At 40.0% G+C, this 16034-nt stretch overlaps 5 protein-coding genes across 8 annotated transcripts; 3 read left to right on the top strand and 2 right to left on the bottom strand.

Moving 5' to 3' along the window:
- Positions 1–10: 10 nt before the first annotated feature.
- LOC105285659 (ATP synthase subunit beta, mitochondrial) lies at positions 11–3675 on the top strand. The gene is made up of 7 exons (XM_011350008.3): positions 11–185; positions 984–1196; positions 1426–1689; positions 1797–2140; positions 2276–2501; positions 2579–2808; positions 2995–3675. The coding sequence occupies exons 1-7, from the start codon at positions 89–91 to the stop codon at positions 3166–3168; spliced, it is 1548 nt and encodes a 515-aa protein (XP_011348310.1). The 5' UTR covers positions 11–88; the 3' UTR covers positions 3169–3675.
- Positions 3461–5792, bottom strand: LOC105285641 (EP300-interacting inhibitor of differentiation 3). 4 transcript variants are annotated; one of them, XM_011349995.3, is made up of 7 exons: positions 5451–5562; positions 5290–5379; positions 4967–5097; positions 4760–4877; positions 4322–4624; positions 4089–4213; positions 3461–3899 (listed from the first exon to the last, which is right to left on the bottom strand). In XM_011349995.3, the coding sequence occupies exons 1-7, from the start codon at positions 5560–5562 to the stop codon at positions 3840–3842; spliced, it is 939 nt and encodes a 312-aa protein (XP_011348297.1). In that variant the 3' UTR covers positions 3461–3839. The 4 variants fall into 4 exon arrangements, with proteins under 4 accessions (XP_011348297.1, XP_011348281.1, XP_011348288.1 ...); XM_011349979.3 differs by having other exon boundaries at positions 4322–4877; positions 5451–5792; XM_011349986.3 differs by having other exon boundaries at positions 4089–4624; positions 5451–5792.
- A 99-nt stretch (positions 5793–5891) lies between these two features.
- Positions 5892–7113, top strand: LOC105285667. The gene is made up of 4 exons (XM_011350021.2): positions 5892–6140; positions 6257–6507; positions 6620–6688; positions 6807–7113. The coding sequence occupies exons 2-4, from the start codon at positions 6258–6260 to the stop codon at positions 6926–6928; spliced, it is 441 nt and encodes a 146-aa protein (XP_011348323.1). The 5' UTR covers positions 5892–6140; position 6257; the 3' UTR covers positions 6929–7113.
- A 71-nt stretch (positions 7114–7184) lies between these two features.
- LOC105285674 (TBC1 domain family member 31) lies at positions 7185–10219 on the top strand. Its single transcript, XM_011350034.2, has 4 exons — positions 7185–8959; positions 9036–9505; positions 9567–9793; positions 9865–10219. The coding sequence occupies exons 1-4, from the start codon at positions 7586–7588 to the stop codon at positions 10128–10130; spliced, it is 2337 nt and encodes a 778-aa protein (XP_011348336.2). The 5' UTR covers positions 7185–7585; the 3' UTR covers positions 10131–10219.
- Positions 10220–14414: 4195 nt separating this feature from the next.
- LOC105285679 (adenine phosphoribosyltransferase) lies at positions 14415–15951 on the bottom strand. Its single transcript, XM_011350047.3, has 4 exons — positions 15535–15951; positions 15189–15420; positions 15001–15079; positions 14415–14910 (listed from the first exon to the last, which is right to left on the bottom strand). Exons 1-4 carry the CDS (start codon positions 15615–15617, stop codon positions 14768–14770), a joined length of 537 nt encoding a protein of 178 aa, XP_011348349.1. The 5' UTR covers positions 15618–15951; the 3' UTR covers positions 14415–14767.
- Positions 15952–16034: the final 83 nt, after the last annotated feature.

The raw sequence follows: 16034 nt of genomic DNA, 5'->3' as shown, positions 1-16034 counted from the left end.
TGCACATGCGCGCCTGACGCGCAGTTCCGCACTCGGAGAGTGAGACCACTTGAATCCACTCCGACTGTCCGTTTTCGCTCGACCGGCCATGCTCCGTGCCGTATCGAAGGCTGCCCTAAGGGCCACCAAGTCGTCCCTCCTGCAAAATGAAGTAGCAAAGGTATCGGTGGCCCTCGCTGTCAACAGTGAGTATGCATCTGGCGATATAACGTCGCCGGGAAAAATCGCGGTGATCGCACGATGCACGAGTCCCTGGCCGACGTATCGTTCACCATTCCCCCGTCCGCCCTACGCCCTGACGAAAGTACGTCTTTCGAGGAATCGGACGATTTAGAATTGCGGATTCGCAACGGTTAATGCCGTTGAACTTTACGCGGATTTTCGAGACCAAGTAAGCTATTCGTTAACGATTATATAATCGGTAATCGATCGTCGCGGACCCCACTTGCCAATATGGCGGTCCAGAGTCACGTTCGTTCGTTGCATCCGATCTGACTAGTGCTGGCCGTTTGCAGGAACGAGTGACGCTGTATACGGTTCCACGAGGATAAACGAACAGCATTTCGTCACTCGTAGAGTTTAGTTTTTAATAATCTTATAGTGACATATTTAACCTATGCATTTACCATTGATCCTCCTCCTTCTTCTGTATTTCCTTATTCAAGTATTTTAGAGAACGTATTTTAGAATGACAGTGTAACAGATTTATTACATAAGTTGCTAGATAACATTTAATAAGGATTACAAAACTAGTTGTCGCAGTAATCATGTATACAACTATATTTTTATGTTATGTAACGTCCTCTTTTTAAGCTTGCCAGTTCTTGCAACAACTCGTCACTACTTGACTTGAAATTAATATTTCTTAAGAATTTTTATATAATAGATAAAAATATTTCACTTGTCTTTTTGGGGAAATTGTTAAGGAAGACACTTTGCTTACTTCATTACACATTTTCTAAAGATTTACATGTTAAATATAGAGCGAGACTATGCAGCTAAAGCTGCAACTGCAGCCAAAGGTGGCACACAAGGGAAAGTAGTAGCTGTCATTGGTGCCGTCGTTGACGTACAGTTCGAAGATGCTCTTCCACCTATCCTTAATGCCTTGGAGGTACAAAACCGCACTCCCAGGCTGGTGCTTGAAGTTGCCCAGCATCTTGGAGAAAACACAGTACGCACCATTGCTATGGATGGTAATATTACAAAATTTATATAATCTTATATAATAATAATTTACTTAATCCCTGGAATATATTACAACATTTTATATTACATATTTTGCAACACAAAATTGCTTGTTGTTAGTTCCCTAATTACAAAATTCTGTGTTCAAGACTTGCGCTTAACTTGCAGTTAAGTGTGATCCAATTATAACAATAATAACTGCTAATAAATTCATTTTTTCTGTCATTATTATTACAGGTACGGAAGGTCTGGTGCGTGGACAAAACGTATTCGATTCTGGATTTCCCATTCGTATTCCCGTGGGAGCTGAGACCCTAGGCCGCATCATCAATGTTATTGGTGAACCTATCGACGAGCGTGGGCCCATCTCTACGGACAAACTCGCCGCAATTCACGCAGATGCTCCTGAATTCGTCGACATGTCCGTCGAGCAGGAGATTCTGGTGACAGGCATCAAAGTCGTGGATCTGCTGGCTCCTTACGCCAAGGGTGGAAAGATCGGTAAAACATTACTTTCAAGATAGAAAATAGTTTTCTTTGGCTGATGTCAAGCTATGCTGTTGCCAACCATTTTAATGTTGTTAACAAGTGATCTTATCACTCGACAGGTCTGTTTGGTGGTGCTGGAGTCGGCAAGACCGTACTCATCATGGAACTGATCAACAACGTGGCCAAGGCCCATGGTGGTTACTCGGTGTTCGCCGGCGTGGGTGAGAGAACACGTGAAGGCAACGATCTTTATCACGAGATGATCGAGTCCGGAGTCATCTCGCTCAAGGACAAGACCTCTAAGGTAGCGCTGGTGTACGGACAAATGAACGAGCCGCCAGGCGCCCGTGCTCGAGTAGCTCTCACTGGACTCACCGTCGCCGAGTACTTCCGTGACCAGGAGGGTCAGGATGTGCTGCTGTTCATCGATAACATCTTCAGATTTACTCAGGCCGGTTCCGAGGTAAACATGTGTGTCTAATGTCTCTTAAGAAAATTCTCCAATATCGCATACGTAATTTATTATTATTGTTTTTATAAGATGTCAATTAACAAAATGTTCTTATTCCAATTAAAATTCCATGTAAATATATTTCAGGTATCCGCCTTGCTGGGTCGTATCCCATCCGCTGTAGGTTACCAACCCACACTGGCCACGGACATGGGTACCATGCAGGAACGCATTACCACCACGAAGAAGGGATCCATCACTTCTGTACAAGCTATCTATGTGCCTGCTGACGACTTAACAGATCCCGCCCCCGCTACCACCTTCGCTCACTTGGACGCTACCACCGTGTTATCACGTGCCATTGCCGAGCTGGGTACGCATTTTTCTTCGCAGACTCGCATCCGGGGTATCTGTGATTCCTTTAAACATGGGTTTGCTGACGATATACAGGTATCTACCCGGCTGTCGATCCTCTGGATTCGACGTCCCGTATCATGGACCCGAACATCATCGGTGGGGAACACTACAACATCGCTCGTGGCGTACAGAAGATCCTCCAGGATTACAAATCGCTCCAGGATATCATTGCCATTCTGGGTATGGACGAGTTGTCGGAGGAGGACAAGCTGACGGTCGCTCGTGCACGTAAAATCCAAAGGTTCTTGTCGCAACCATTCCAGGTGAGAATACAGTGCACTAATATAATCTATATTAATTTTCTGATATTTTTCTTATTATTAATTCTCAATTTTTTAATTCAGTACTTTATAAACGTTGTTCAAACAGAGCGTATCTCAACTAATAAATAATAAAAAGATAAGAGGAATAAAATGAGAAAGAAGAAATTAACATCAATTATATTTCAGGTCGCTGAAGTGTTCACCGGTCACGCCGGTAAATTAGTACCGTTACAGGAAACCATCAAAGGATTCCAGAAAATCTTATCCGGAGAATTGGATCACTTGCCGGAAGTAGCATTCTACATGGTCGGCCCGATCGAGGAAGTAGTAGCGAAAGCAGAATCGTTGGCCAAACAATAAATTAACTTAAAAGTCATCGTAAAAGCGTTATTAAGAGTTTATTCAATTGTCATCCGCTCGCAGAAAGCGATCTTTCGATGAAACTTGCATTCTCACTCTTTGATTTTTATCGTAGTACTCGAATCAAACTTGAGTAATTCGGTTAGTGACGGTACTAAAGCGATTGAAACAAGAAGTTTCGCGTTAAATACTATTATTTCTCAACATAAAATTTCATGTATAGCAATCTAATCGCAATACTGCCAGAGCTTGCTGTGCAACTTGAAAGGTCGCTTTAACATTTTTTTTTTTCACGAAAAAAATTTATTGACAACTGCGAGGAAATCAGAAAGGCACAGATGCATCCAGTCACGATGTGTCACGTTAGCATGCGTTACCGCTAGACCTTTTTCCATCAGATCTAGAATGGTCTAATTGAATCTAATCGGTAATTGTGTTATTGCTAATCATATACCACAGAGTCACAGTGTATATGTTTAGACACATTAATAAAGTTTTACAGAAACGTAGATCATAATGATTCTTCTTCAGTAAGTCTTTACTGGAAATTGTAAAAAAATACTTAATATCGCAAACATTTTTTTACGCAACAATATACCTAGATATAAATTATGAACATCACGAAAGAGGATTTCCTGGACCGCCAAGGAAACGCACCGGTCGACGCATCGTTATTTCTCTTCGTCAAAATCGATCATCGGTTCTTCCAATCTGTATGCCTCTTTCAATATCTAATAAGAAAATCTCTCTTTAATCATACGATTTTTAAATATTTTATACGATTAATAAATCTTCGATTTAACGGATTAATTTTGCCAAGAAAGTATTCAACAGCCGAAAATATAAAACTTTATTCACTACGATCAGGGAAATCTGGATTTAAGATTCATTAAAAATCAAAGATTTAAGATTCGTCTTACCGTCCACTGTTTTATGTTTAAAGAGATGACGTTCTGAATGCTCGTTCTATCTCGTTCTTCGTCAGGCGAGCTCCTTTGCGAATTCTCCCTGCGACACGGTTGCACGACAAGATCTCCATTATTATCTGAAATAAAAGTGATCATCATGAGTGTCGCTAGAAGTAAGAACGGAATGTGAGAGAAAAGATTCTCCGATGAGAAAAATTGTCTCAGCAATTTAGTAGTGTAAACACCTTTTTTTAATTTCACTACGCCATCTTTCACTAGGAAAGATATGTACAGCAAATTTCTGACTGTCCTCCCAAAGTCTTGCGGATGCAGAATCAATCGGAAGAAATCGAGCGGCTGGCGCGTTTCCTTGCAACGAGATGCGATTAACTTTCTGATCTTCCTCACGGTTCGTTCCACGCTATCCTCGTCCTTGGCTTTCGCTTGCGGCACTACTTTATCCGGCACTACCATCGGTGCTTGTTTTGCCAGCCGCGGCTCGGGCTTCTTTCGAACTATTACCTTTTTCTCTAAAGGCTCCAATGTGCCTGAAATAAAAATAAATTCATACAGCCAGAGAGAAATCTTGAAGACAGATTTAAAATGTGGTTCGCTGGAAACACACTTTTGCGAAAACATTGTAAGAAAAGAATAATTCTGATCAGTTCTAAGTACGAACAAACCTAGTATTGTGTCGTAATTGGCAATCTTTCGGAACATTTTCATTACTCGCGTTTCTAAGAGTGACCAATTCGGATTTGGCTGTGACGATTCCTCTGACCCTTCTCCCAAGTGTCTCACCTAAGTAGGAAATATTTTATGAATAATTTTATTCAGTTTTAATACAGATACGTATCTGTATTAAAACTGACGTAGTGGTCTTGACATACCAGCCTTTGCGTGAAATCAGCATAGTTGTAGTCGCGCATTTTCTTTGTCAACGTGCCAGTACAAGTCTTCAGAACTTTAGCGGATGTTGTCATCATTTGCGAGTCAATGAGCACTTCTTGCTGATTGGAAACTGGAGCAATAGAATTCGTAAAATGTTATTTTAAAAGGATACTACCAAAAATATTTTAAATTGCAATACTACCTCTTTTCAAGCATATAAGAGCATGTGATATATGTATATAATACATACAAGGTCATGTAATAATATTGCACACAAATATAAAAATAATTAATGCAATTAATAATATGAGAGTTTATGTACTTTTTTCTTGTAAACTCGTCTCATTGGTGACATTATCAGCTTCATTTACAGCCTCATCAAGCTTATTTATTGTACAATCATTCTCCAGTTCTACAAATAATTGATTAATTAGTTGTTAGAAGATTGATAAACCAAAGAGAGAGAAGGTAATAATGTCTTACGTAAACTTAACGTCTGCCGCAAGACGCGTTTCAGGCAATTTTTACGCTCCATTGGAGACCGTGAGGAGCTGAAAGAATCTAACGAACTTCGATTGTTACTGTCGTTGGACATTGTGTGTACAAAATGTTTCGTTCTTTTCGGAGAACTTTCCGTTCTGTGAATAAACTGATGATGTATCTTGATTGATTGATACTGCCTATTGGAAATTATTATTCTTTTTGCTATATGTTATTAACACTTTGCACAACAATTAAGTCTATATTGCTCCAAATTGAATTATTGAATCAGATTCGTCACTGAACTAAAGTAAACAGTAAATGAAGCTTTTCGCACCATCTAATGCCATCTATCAGAGAGGAGCCTGAACGCGGATACGAAATGGATTGAGCAGCGATATTATCAGCGGTTGTGACTATTTTAGTTCTAGGGAACTGTAAAATAGATGCAGTTAGCGATCAAATGGTGGCTCGTAAACATCACGGAGAAACGGATGAGTTCCCAGCTGTTCTCAGGTCTCTCTTTGCTACTGTCATCGTGTCATGTGCTGTCATGTAGGGTTCTAAAACGAACGGTGGCCAAGCGATGAGAATGTGTACATTGAAAGCGACTGGCGTGGAGTCGAATGTGAGGATCAGGAGAAATGAAGACAGAATGAAACAGTGAAAACCAACGCGAAAATATACGTTAAGGTAATATGTGTAAATACTACCTAATGTCTATAATAATAATAATAATAATAATATAATTATGTCTATTGAAGCAAGAATTTTCGAGCTTGTTTCAAGGTTACTTTTTACTTTTGCAGAATGTCATGCTACGTCTGTCGCATCGGTCCGCATGGGTACATTGCTAGGGAAAAAGGTATCAGATTGCACAGATGCCCAAAGAAAAACAGAAGGCAGAGGCAGAAGTGGTTGATCTTCTGCTGCTTGCCGTCAAACCTGCCAGACGACGAAGCGAATAAATTGTTTCTCTGTACGAAGCATTTTGATAAGGACGACGTAATTCAATCGGGCGTCCGGACTCTTTTAAGACAAAATGCGGCCCCATGTTTTTGTGAGTGACACTTTGCAGTGATACATCTTTTTTATGTTGTGTAACACATATAATTTGTATGAAGCAATCATTTAAGTAGTATTTTATTTTGATAATATTTTCTAATTTACAGTTCCTCCGATTGGTGCACAGGTATCAACATTGGAAGAATTGGAGAACGCAAATGATTGTTCTACACAAAGTAAGTTTTAATGTTTTTAATTATAAATAGTTAAAATAACCTGTCTCTTACTATAAATAAATGGCTAGAGGCAAATGCGAATCATCATAAACAAGTATTAATTCTTTCCTTTTTACAGAGTCACTTGTTGCAGGCGATCCACTGGATAATCTACTGGATATTGATAATCCACCTGACATCGATCTGATGCGGATCTGTAAGACAGAATCTGCATTACATACAAAATCGCCACAGAGTTAGTCCAGTGTTGCTTCCAATCTGTAAAGTTGAGCAGTGTCAGAGAATCCTGAAATGCATTATTTTTTAAAAGCATTTATATGAGGTAGAATAGCAGGAGAATGTATAAAGTAACAGAGAACACACGCGAATTATTAAGATTGATTACAATCAATCAAGAATAATAAACTCAAGTTTTTCTGTATATACATATAAGCATTATTTATAAATTTATTTTAATGTATATATGTATATATATAATATGGAAATATATTTAATGTAATATATTTAAGAATATATTTAAATTAAAATATGTGCATGTGTTTAAAAATTATAAATTAAATACATACATATGTTTTTAAGAAATACAAGTGTGATGTTAAAAATCAAGAAGCTTTCATACCGATGGATGATACGTCACACGACTTACCGATTGATTTGTCGCTGTGTTGTCAAACATCCAACTTCAAACATCACATGAAACAGTCATTTACACGTTACGTTTCATTCGTTATGTTATTCCGTACGATTACGAGAAGATTGATGGGCAGTATTGGAAATGAAAGAAGCGAGTTCGAGAAAATTGCTAACGAAATGGTCGTATCGAATAAATAACAGGAATTATTATTTAATCATAAAGAAATAAAGTTTACTGCGGCTTGTCATCAACGTATCTCCACCATGCACAACAGCGGTTGGAATAAGTTAATTAGAACTAACGACAGATACAAGTATGAACCGAAAAGCATCGCTGAGAAAAGCCATTGCACAACGAGGCTGGCCTTCACGCAAGTAGCCTTTGATCACGACGAGGAATCCTTGATTGCGGTAGACAGCAGAGGATACTTGCACTACGTTGAATTGTCCGAGGATCCCCCGTGTGCCAAGAGACTGGGGAAGGCTGGGCGAGCCAGCTTTTTAACGTTCAATCCCGTGTGCAAGGGAGAGGTACTGATAGGACTCGACACTGGTGACATAAAAGTGTGGAGGCTTCACGTGAGCATCGATGAGTCTTGTCTGCTGTCAGGTCACAAACTGGCGCCGACACACGTCTCCTTCTACAAGAACCACTGCCTGACGAGCTCACAAAACGAGATAATAATATGGCATCTGCGGTCCTACAGCAGAGCTCATCAATTAAAGACCAGCGTGACGAACACCGTGATCAAGAAGGCTGCATTCTCAGGCGTGGGCCACATCGTTGTGCTGTATCACAATGATACCATGCAAGCCTGGACGTTCGGGCAACTAGACAGGGACACGAAAATCGACGCAAAGATATTTGGGATACGTTACGTCAGGGACTTTACCTTCACGAAAGATGGCAGAGCCATGATAGTGGCTAGCGCAAGAACCATAAGTGTCATTGACACGTGTGACTGGAGCTTATTGAAGAAGCTGAGCCTACCTACGAATCTAGTCAACGTAAAACAGTTGTCCGTTGTCTCGCGCCCGTTGAACGGTGGAGCGAACAAGACAGTCGCACTGCTGTCTTCAAAACACACTCTGCACTTTGGTGACACAAGTGCCCCAGATCTTCTTCAGACATCCGACGTTACCAGTGGCGTTAAAAAATTCGCGATTTCATCTGCCAGCAGGTACATGGCGTACATAGATCAAGAGGAATGCTTGAACGTAGCGCGTCTGGACAAGATGATCTCCAAAGCAAAAAGATTGCCGGAGCCGCACAGACTGCAAGCGCATAAGATAAGCGATCACTTGGACTGCATTAAACAGAGCATGAAACGAGAGTTAGACGTGAAGCGGTTGGTGCCCATCTTGCACGAGTTCGGAGAGTATCCGGAAAAGTATCGCGCGCTGATTTGGTCCACCGTATTAAAGCTGCCCGCTAACAGAGATGCGTACGTTGCCCTGGCGAGCAAAGTGACACGCGGGAAGTTTGCGCTGAGTACCTTAAGGGACTATCCATTGGCGGATAGAAGTAAAGCATCCCTGCTGGTGATGACAATGGACTGCTTGATACAGTGGTATCCTCTGCTGGTACAGAGTCCGTTTCTTCCCAAGCTGATTTTTCCATTTCTCGTGGTGTTTCAGGTAGTTTCTTCATTTGGAAAACTTGTATGAAAATTCGTACAAGCACACGTTTTAAATTGAGATCTGTTTGTTTCAGAAAGATCCCTTGCTTGCTTTTGAATTAATTCTAAGTATATTGCTGAATTATTGTCAAAAATGGTTTGAGTACCATCCTCTACCGCCGTTGAATGTTCTGGGAATCGTTGAGAATATTCTCCTGGAAGCAGACCCCGTGCTGTTGAACATCTTCTACGAGCGTGGGATCACAAGCAGCGAGTACGCATGGCCGTTGCTTCAGACAGCCATGAGTGAAGTGTTGTCGGGAAACGAGTGGTTGATTTTGTGGGATCATCTAATATCCCTCCAAAAGCCCGCCCTTCTACTGATGTGCGTCGTTGCTTATAGCGTTCACTCGAGGGAAAGTATAATTTCTCTGATAAAATCATCTAGAGACGTCGCAGGATTCTATACTAGTCAAGGTCATGCTAGAGCCAAGGATTTGTTGAGGATTGCGAGAAGATTAGACCAGGAGATACCAGAGCGAACTCATCCTGATCGTTATCTGAGGTATTATCGTGATAATACGCAGAACGTTCTAATCGATATTTATATCTCGAGATTCTTTCAGGAACAAAGTACTGCAGTTGAATTCTACCGGGCCCTATTTCTTATTTATCTCGGGAGAGTATCCAAAATTTCTCACCGAAAGTACCGGGCGCATGGATTTAGAGAAACTGAAAGTGCAAGCGCAATCGCAAGAACATGATCGCAAAATTGCAGAATCAGCTGAGAGAAAGAGATTGCACCAAGAAACTCAGGCGTTGGCAAGACAAATTCACAAAACGAGACTGGATGGTAAAATATACATTCATACGATTAATTAAGATGATTAATTAAATATCTCAGACTCAACAATTACATTTCAGAGGTACAGAAATTTTTCCAAGAACGTTCCATTACTAACTTAGATTGGAAACTTGAAAAATTGCTGTCAGATGCAGAAAGAAAAAGGTTCTATTGCCAGCATTCATGCGAAGAGCCATTAGAAATGATACGAGAATGTAACAAACGTAAAAGTAAAATTTTAGATTTCGAATGCATCAAACCGAGCAATTACGAAAAGCTGCAGCAAGACGTAACAAAGCTCGAATATGAAGTACAAAATTTTCTCGATTCATTGAGATCTCCGTAGATGAGAAGTGGATATTGGTTAGAGCATACTTTTGCAATATGAGTCCTCGATCTCGCGTAAACGTAAGCGAAATAAAGCAATATTATATATATATATTTTATTAAACGGGAAAAACCCTCTAGTATACAGTAGATATAAGAGAAAATGAAAAAAAAGACGAAGATGAAGAGTACATAGAATCCAACGGACACGTGATACAACGAAAACGAAAAAACATGATGTTGTTTGATTGCGGTACAAATCAATGGGCAGTGACATTCCATTAATTAGTAAATTCACTGCAAGGATAGTCCAGTATATACAGTCCCACAATAGTGGTCAATACAAAAAATACAACCATTGTTATCACCCACCTTGAATCTTAATACGGGGAAAAGCAGCTCTAATCGCATTAGGAGAAGCATAAAAAAAGTCAATATATGGGGAAAATGTATTCGCAGCAATACGGAGACGATTTAATGGCTTATGGTAACCACACGATGAACGAAGAGACTCAACATGAAACAATTCAGCCCGCCTTACGGTCCTACCAGGGACATGCAGACCGATGCATTCCAGCAAATCTGGGCAATCAATGCGACCGCTAATTATGTTCCGCACAAACACCAGATCCGCCTGAGTTCTCCTGTCCCTCAAAGATAACAAGCCCAATTCGCGATGCAAATAATCATAATCGTGGTCAAAAAAGTTCATCGGTCTAAGCAACCTAAAACTGACCCGGCGGAGAAAGCGGTGCTGGATACGCTCAATCATGTCGCACTGATATATCAGATAGGGAGCCCAAACTATAGATGCGTATTCGAGCAGAGGTCTCACGAGGGAACAATACAGAAGCCTCAAGGTACCAACATTACTGAAAAACTTACAGGCCCGGTTGACAAAGCCCAACCTTCTAAGCGCATTGTTCGTAATAGTTTCTATATGTTTTTTAAAGGATAAGTCGCTACAAAACGTCACACCCAGATCACGGATGGAATCAACCTTGGTAAGAGTAGTTCCACTCAAAACGTAATCATGCCTATAACCATCCGTTTTCCGGCTGAAGTGAACAACATGACACTTAGATAAATTAAGCCTCATGCCATTATCCTCACACCAAGTATCCAATCTCAGAAGGTCACACTGAAGTAACCATGCATCTACAGAGTTAGAAATTCTTCTATATACCTTGAGGTCATCTGCATAAAGTAAAAAATTCGAGTTCTCAAATACATGTTTGATGTCATTAATAAAAATGTTAAATAATAGAGGACCCAAATGAGACCTCTGCAGGACTCCCGATGTAACCACTACGTCCCTCGACAGCGCATTATTGAATCTCACCGCCTGCAGCCTACCTGTTAAAAAACTGGATATCCAATTCAGAAACACACCATCAACGCCAACCAGCCGTAACTTCTTTAAAAGAATCACATGATCAACTCTATCAAATGCCTTACTAAAGTCTGTATATACGGAGTCAACCTGTGATCCATCGTCAAGAGCATTTGTAATGTAGTCATGATATAAAACAAGGTTGGTCGACGTTGACCGTCCCGCCATAAATCCATGCTGCTCATTAACTATGATATTCTTCATCAATGAAGACATTTTACACGCCACAATGCAGTCAAACAACTTGGCTATATCGCACTGCTTGCTAATAGGTCTAAAATTGGTTACAACATTGTCACCACCTTTAAAAACAGGCGTCACAATGCATTTTTTCCAGAAACTCGGGAAAATGCCACTGGACAATGATTTGTTAAATATCATCCAGAGGATTCTCGACAAAATATAGCAGCATGACTTTATAAATATAGATGGGATTCCATCACTACCTGGGCTAGAGCTTGATTTCATTCTATTTATCTGTGTAAAGACTTCTCCAATACTGATATCTATGGATATTACTTCACTATTGGTTTTCACACCTACATCATGCCCCGTCATGTCGATTAGGATCGAACCATTTGACGCGCCACAAGTAATGCTATTATTATTGTACACAGACTCGAAAAAGTCAGCAAAGTGATTCGCCGTAGCTATCTCATCACTCGTATGCACCCCATCCCTATAGACATAAGGGGGAGAGGAGCCCTTATTAGTAATAGTATTTATAAAATTCCAGAAATTATTGATATTATTCGGGATGGAGTTCTCGGTTCTACCGACATAATCCCTCCACACCACCCCAGACAGAGCCTTACATTGTGATCTGGCATTTGAAAACACCAGATAGTCTGAGAACAAATTAGTTCTTTTAAAAGTATAGTGAGCTCTCCTTTTTGATTTAACAAGGGCAATCAATTCTCTTGTGAACCATCTAGGGTAGGTAGATGGACGAATCGTGCATACCGGTACATACGATGAAGCGGCATAATCCAGGTGCGAGTACAGTAAACCAACAGCGCTCTCAACGCTCAATCCCTCAAGCTCCACGTCCCAGTGAATACCTCCCAAATAATCATTTATTGCCACGTAATTCGCGCGACTAAAGTTCCGTTTCACAACTCGTGGCCCGCATCCAAGTTCCACCTTTGAACACGGCAACGTAAAGTCAAGGGCTGGGTGATACTTGTCGCAGCTTAACAATGATTCGACGGCCAGACACACCGGGGCCATTTGAACGGTAGAAAAAACAAGATCCAGCGTATTACCAGTCACATTGCTAACAAAGTTGTGTTGGTACAGTTGCAACTCATTGAAATGAGTTACCAGTGTATTTGCTTGCCTTAACATATTACATCGGCCTTTAATTTCATATGTTAGAACTCCCCGAACGTCAGAACCGACCACCAAGTGTGGAAGATTATAGTCACCGGCAATGACCAGATCAATATTGCGAGATTTGGAGCAAATGTCCTCAACAACCGAGCAATGCGACTCGTAAGTCATCGTATCCGATCCCGGCGGTATATAGACCGCACCGAAAACAATGTGTTTATGACCAATCTGGACATCAATGTATAAATGTTCTACAGCCGATTCACAAATATTTAGCGCCCTCGATGGATAGATGTCACGGACCGCTATCAAAACGCCACCTCCTCTGACGCAATCACCCGAAGCGCTCTCTCTGTCACAACGAATACATTATACCGGTCCAAACCAAGTTCAGCATTATTTATACTTTTATTCAACCACGTTTCGACTAGGATTATCACATCGTACGACATCGTAGATAAGTTCGATGCACAGCGCAAATCCGGCAATTTAGTTCTCAGACCACGCACATTTTGGTAGTATACTCGAGGACAAATTACACGTTTTTTGAATTCATTGGCTGATTCGCATTTACAATTTTAGGCACACCACCAATATATCTAATTGTCTTACTCTCGCCCGCGTCTTGAAGCTCTCTGAGATGAGCTCTTAGATTCATCAAGTACTTTCGTTGTTTCGGTGTTTGATCTTGATAGATTTTTGCTGGTCCAGTGTACTTCCCCTTATTGCGTAGTACCAGTATCGCTTCTTGTTTTGAAGAAAATGAAACGCACAGGGGCCTGGGTTGACCATGTTTCTTCACTCCCAATCTTCTAACTTTATAACTCGGCTCCAAACTGGGCAAGATAGTATGAAGAACATCGTTAACAAGATCCTTATCCGAAACGTCGTTACTATCCGAATGTTCCGGTTCATCTAGAGAAAACATAATGATATTCGAAGCTCGACTTTCTCGTTCCGCGATCTCGGCGAACAGATCCTCCTCGGCCAGCGATACTCCATCACTGGCACGCCGCTCCACATTTTCGAGTCCGTCAATCCTCTCAGCCAGTTTCTGCATATCCTCCCTTATAATTCCAATGTCGGCCTTAAGAGATTCTACTATCTCTCTCCGAAAAATGGCAAATTCAGACCTTATCAGCTCGCGAATCTTATTGATAGCCGAACCAGAGAGACCGGCATCCGCCGGACAGGCCGTACAATCTAGAAATTTTCCATTCAGATACGGATGCCCAGTACGAGGGATGCACGCTGGATGAGAAGCAATGCCACACTTAATGCAGACAATAGGCTTTGCCACAATCGTGTTGCAACCTTTACACACTTTTCTATTATCGGACATGATGATTTAAAATGTATCGAGCAAATTCAACCGTCAATACAGCGAGCGAGCGAATATTAATTTATTTCGAACATTTCGCCATGTTTCACAGCAAGAAAGATATAATATAATAGATATAATATACTATATTTAATAATATATAATTGTCAGAAATTATATACACGCTCTTTATGGATAACTTTGTTTATTATTATTATTATAATTTTTTTAAACTTATTTCTATTATAATTTTTTAATGTAATCAAATTTTTTAATTGTATTTTATCGTGATGCATCAAATTTAAAAATATGTTCGGCCGACCGAGAAATCCGTGCGGATTTTTATAGAAAAGTTCAAACATAAAATGTATTGATCCATAATACAAAATTTTGACTTTTGCTAAAAAAAATCCGCACGAATTTTCCGTTCCATCCATTATACGAGTATTTAATATCTGTATACATATTTAAAAAATATCTATTTTTATAAATGCTGTGTATATATATCAAGAGTGTATAATATACATCGTTACATACTGTTACAGGCACAATACTTTACTCATGCTTACTTGTGCATCTTTTGAATATTTGTACTATGAATATACTGCACTTATTTATCGAATTGTACGAAAGAATGAACAGGAACACCCAGCTTTTCTCGGCCTTTCAGCGAAGTCAATTCCATTATCACTAAGCACTCAATTACATCAGCTCCTACTGATTTCAGCAATTTTATAGCCGCAGTCATGGAACCTTTAATTAACACATTTTTCATCAATTTACTGACACGCTCTCTAAGTAACGATACATAAATAAGCACTGATTAGAGAATTTGTATTTTACCTCCAGTTGCCAGCAAATCGTCAACAATAAGCACCTTGGTTCCTTCGTTTATAAATTCTGTTTGCAATTCAAAGGTGGCCTGCAATTAAAAAAGTGGATTCAAATGTATTTGTGTGTACATACAGTTGTGTACACAAATATTAATTTTTAAATACTCGATATTTCATGTAAAACTTGTAAACTCTTACTTCTCCGTACTCCAATGTGTACTTCTGCTGGGTAACTTTGCCTGGAAGTTTGCCTTTTTTTCTAATCGGCAGAAAAGGCTTGCCCAGCTCCATGCAGATCATGGGGCCAAGTAGAAAACCACGTGAATCCAAACCTATGACCAGATCGACCTCAAGAAACGAGATATGTTCCATGATTAAATCTTTTAATGCCCTTAACGCTGCAATGTCGTAAAACACGGCGAATATGTCTCTAAAAGTGAAATGATTTGCAGCATAATATCATGGACGTGAAACAAACTCAATATAAAATTGCTAGATTTTTCATGATTCCTCAAAACTTTGCAGGTCTCTTTCAGGGACTTACCGAAAAATTATTCCAGGCTCAGGAAAATTGGGGTAACTCCTTATGGCATTTTTCAGTATTTGCAATTTGTCATTCTTCTCCATGGTATACTGATGTAGCTTTGACTAGTCGTAGTAAAAAAATAGTATCAAACAATTAACAAGACTATGGAATGCGTTGAAATAAATAATCTCTCGGCGTTCGAGATAATTTCTTTTTAGCTTGAAACTTTGTTAACAATATTTTCACTTGGAACTTTGTTCGATTGTCTTGATAAAATATTTAAATCCTGACACTTTGATATGTGAATAGGTTATTCGGGAATGTTTCAGGCAATTTTGATGCACTCGCCACTCCATGTGCATTCATTAGAAAATAAATAGGCTGATGATTCATGATCGCAGTGATCGCACGTGATTACACTTCAATGAAGTAAATTGTCGGTAATACTTTTTCGTTGAGATACTTAGGACACTTTCTCGACAGAGGGCACTACAAGCTCCTTTTTTTCTCCAATCGTA

This window comes from Ooceraea biroi, chromosome 4, assembly GCF_003672135.1.
Source record: "Ooceraea biroi isolate clonal line C1 chromosome 4, Obir_v5.4, whole genome shotgun sequence".
In the NCBI taxonomy this organism is placed as follows: Eukaryota; Metazoa; Arthropoda; class Insecta; order Hymenoptera; family Formicidae; genus Ooceraea; species Ooceraea biroi.
This window is presented reverse-complemented; position numbering and strand designations above follow the sequence as displayed.

Bases quoted from the DNA above. Each gene is read 5' to 3' on its own strand.
- LOC105285679 (XM_011350047.3), bottom strand. From the start codon at position 15,617: ATGGAGAAGAATGACAAATTGCAAATACTGAAAAATGCCATAAGGAGT. The intron at 15,421-15,534 runs GTAAGTCCCTGA...TTTCACTTTTAG, and splicing joins GAGCCTGGAATAATTTTTCG to AGACATATTCGCCGTGTTTT. The intron at 15,080-15,188 runs GTAAGAGTTTAC...TTTTAATTGCAG, and splicing joins ACACATTGGAGTACGGAGAA to GCCACCTTTGAATTGCAAAC.
- LOC105285674 (XM_011350034.2), top strand. From the start codon at position 7,586: ATGCACAACAGCGGTTGGAATAAGTTAATTAGAACTAACGACAGATAC. The intron at 8,960-9,035 runs GTAGTTTCTTCA...TGTTTGTTTCAG, and splicing joins CATTTCTCGTGGTGTTTCAG to AAAGATCCCTTGCTTGCTTT. The intron at 9,794-9,864 runs GTAAAATATACA...ATTACATTTCAG, and splicing joins TCACAAAACGAGACTGGATG to AGGTACAGAAATTTTTCCAA.
- LOC105285667 (XM_011350021.2), top strand. From the start codon at position 6,258: ATGTCATGCTACGTCTGTCGCATCGGTCCGCATGGGTACATTGCTAGG. The intron at 6,508-6,619 runs GTGAGTGACACT...TCTAATTTACAG, and splicing joins AAATGCGGCCCCATGTTTTT to TTCCTCCGATTGGTGCACAG. The intron at 6,689-6,806 runs GTAAGTTTTAAT...TCCTTTTTACAG, and splicing joins AAATGATTGTTCTACACAAA to AGTCACTTGTTGCAGGCGAT.
- LOC105285641 (XM_011349969.3), bottom strand. From the start codon at position 5,562: ATGTCCAACGACAGTAACAATCGAAGTTCGTTAGATTCTTTCAGCTCC. The intron at 5,380-5,450 runs GTAAGACATTAT...AATTATTTGTAG, and splicing joins GCGGCAGACGTTAAGTTTAC to AACTGGAGAATGATTGTACA. The intron at 5,098-5,289 runs GTACATAAACTC...CTATTGCTCCAG, and splicing joins GACGAGTTTACAAGAAAAAA to TTTCCAATCAGCAAGAAGTG.
- LOC105285659 (XM_011350008.3), top strand. From the start codon at position 89: ATGCTCCGTGCCGTATCGAAGGCTGCCCTAAGGGCCACCAAGTCGTCC. The intron at 1,197-1,425 runs GTAATATTACAA...TTATTATTACAG, and splicing joins ACGCACCATTGCTATGGATG to GTACGGAAGGTCTGGTGCGT. The intron at 2,141-2,275 runs GTAAACATGTGT...AATATATTTCAG, and splicing joins TTACTCAGGCCGGTTCCGAG to GTATCCGCCTTGCTGGGTCG.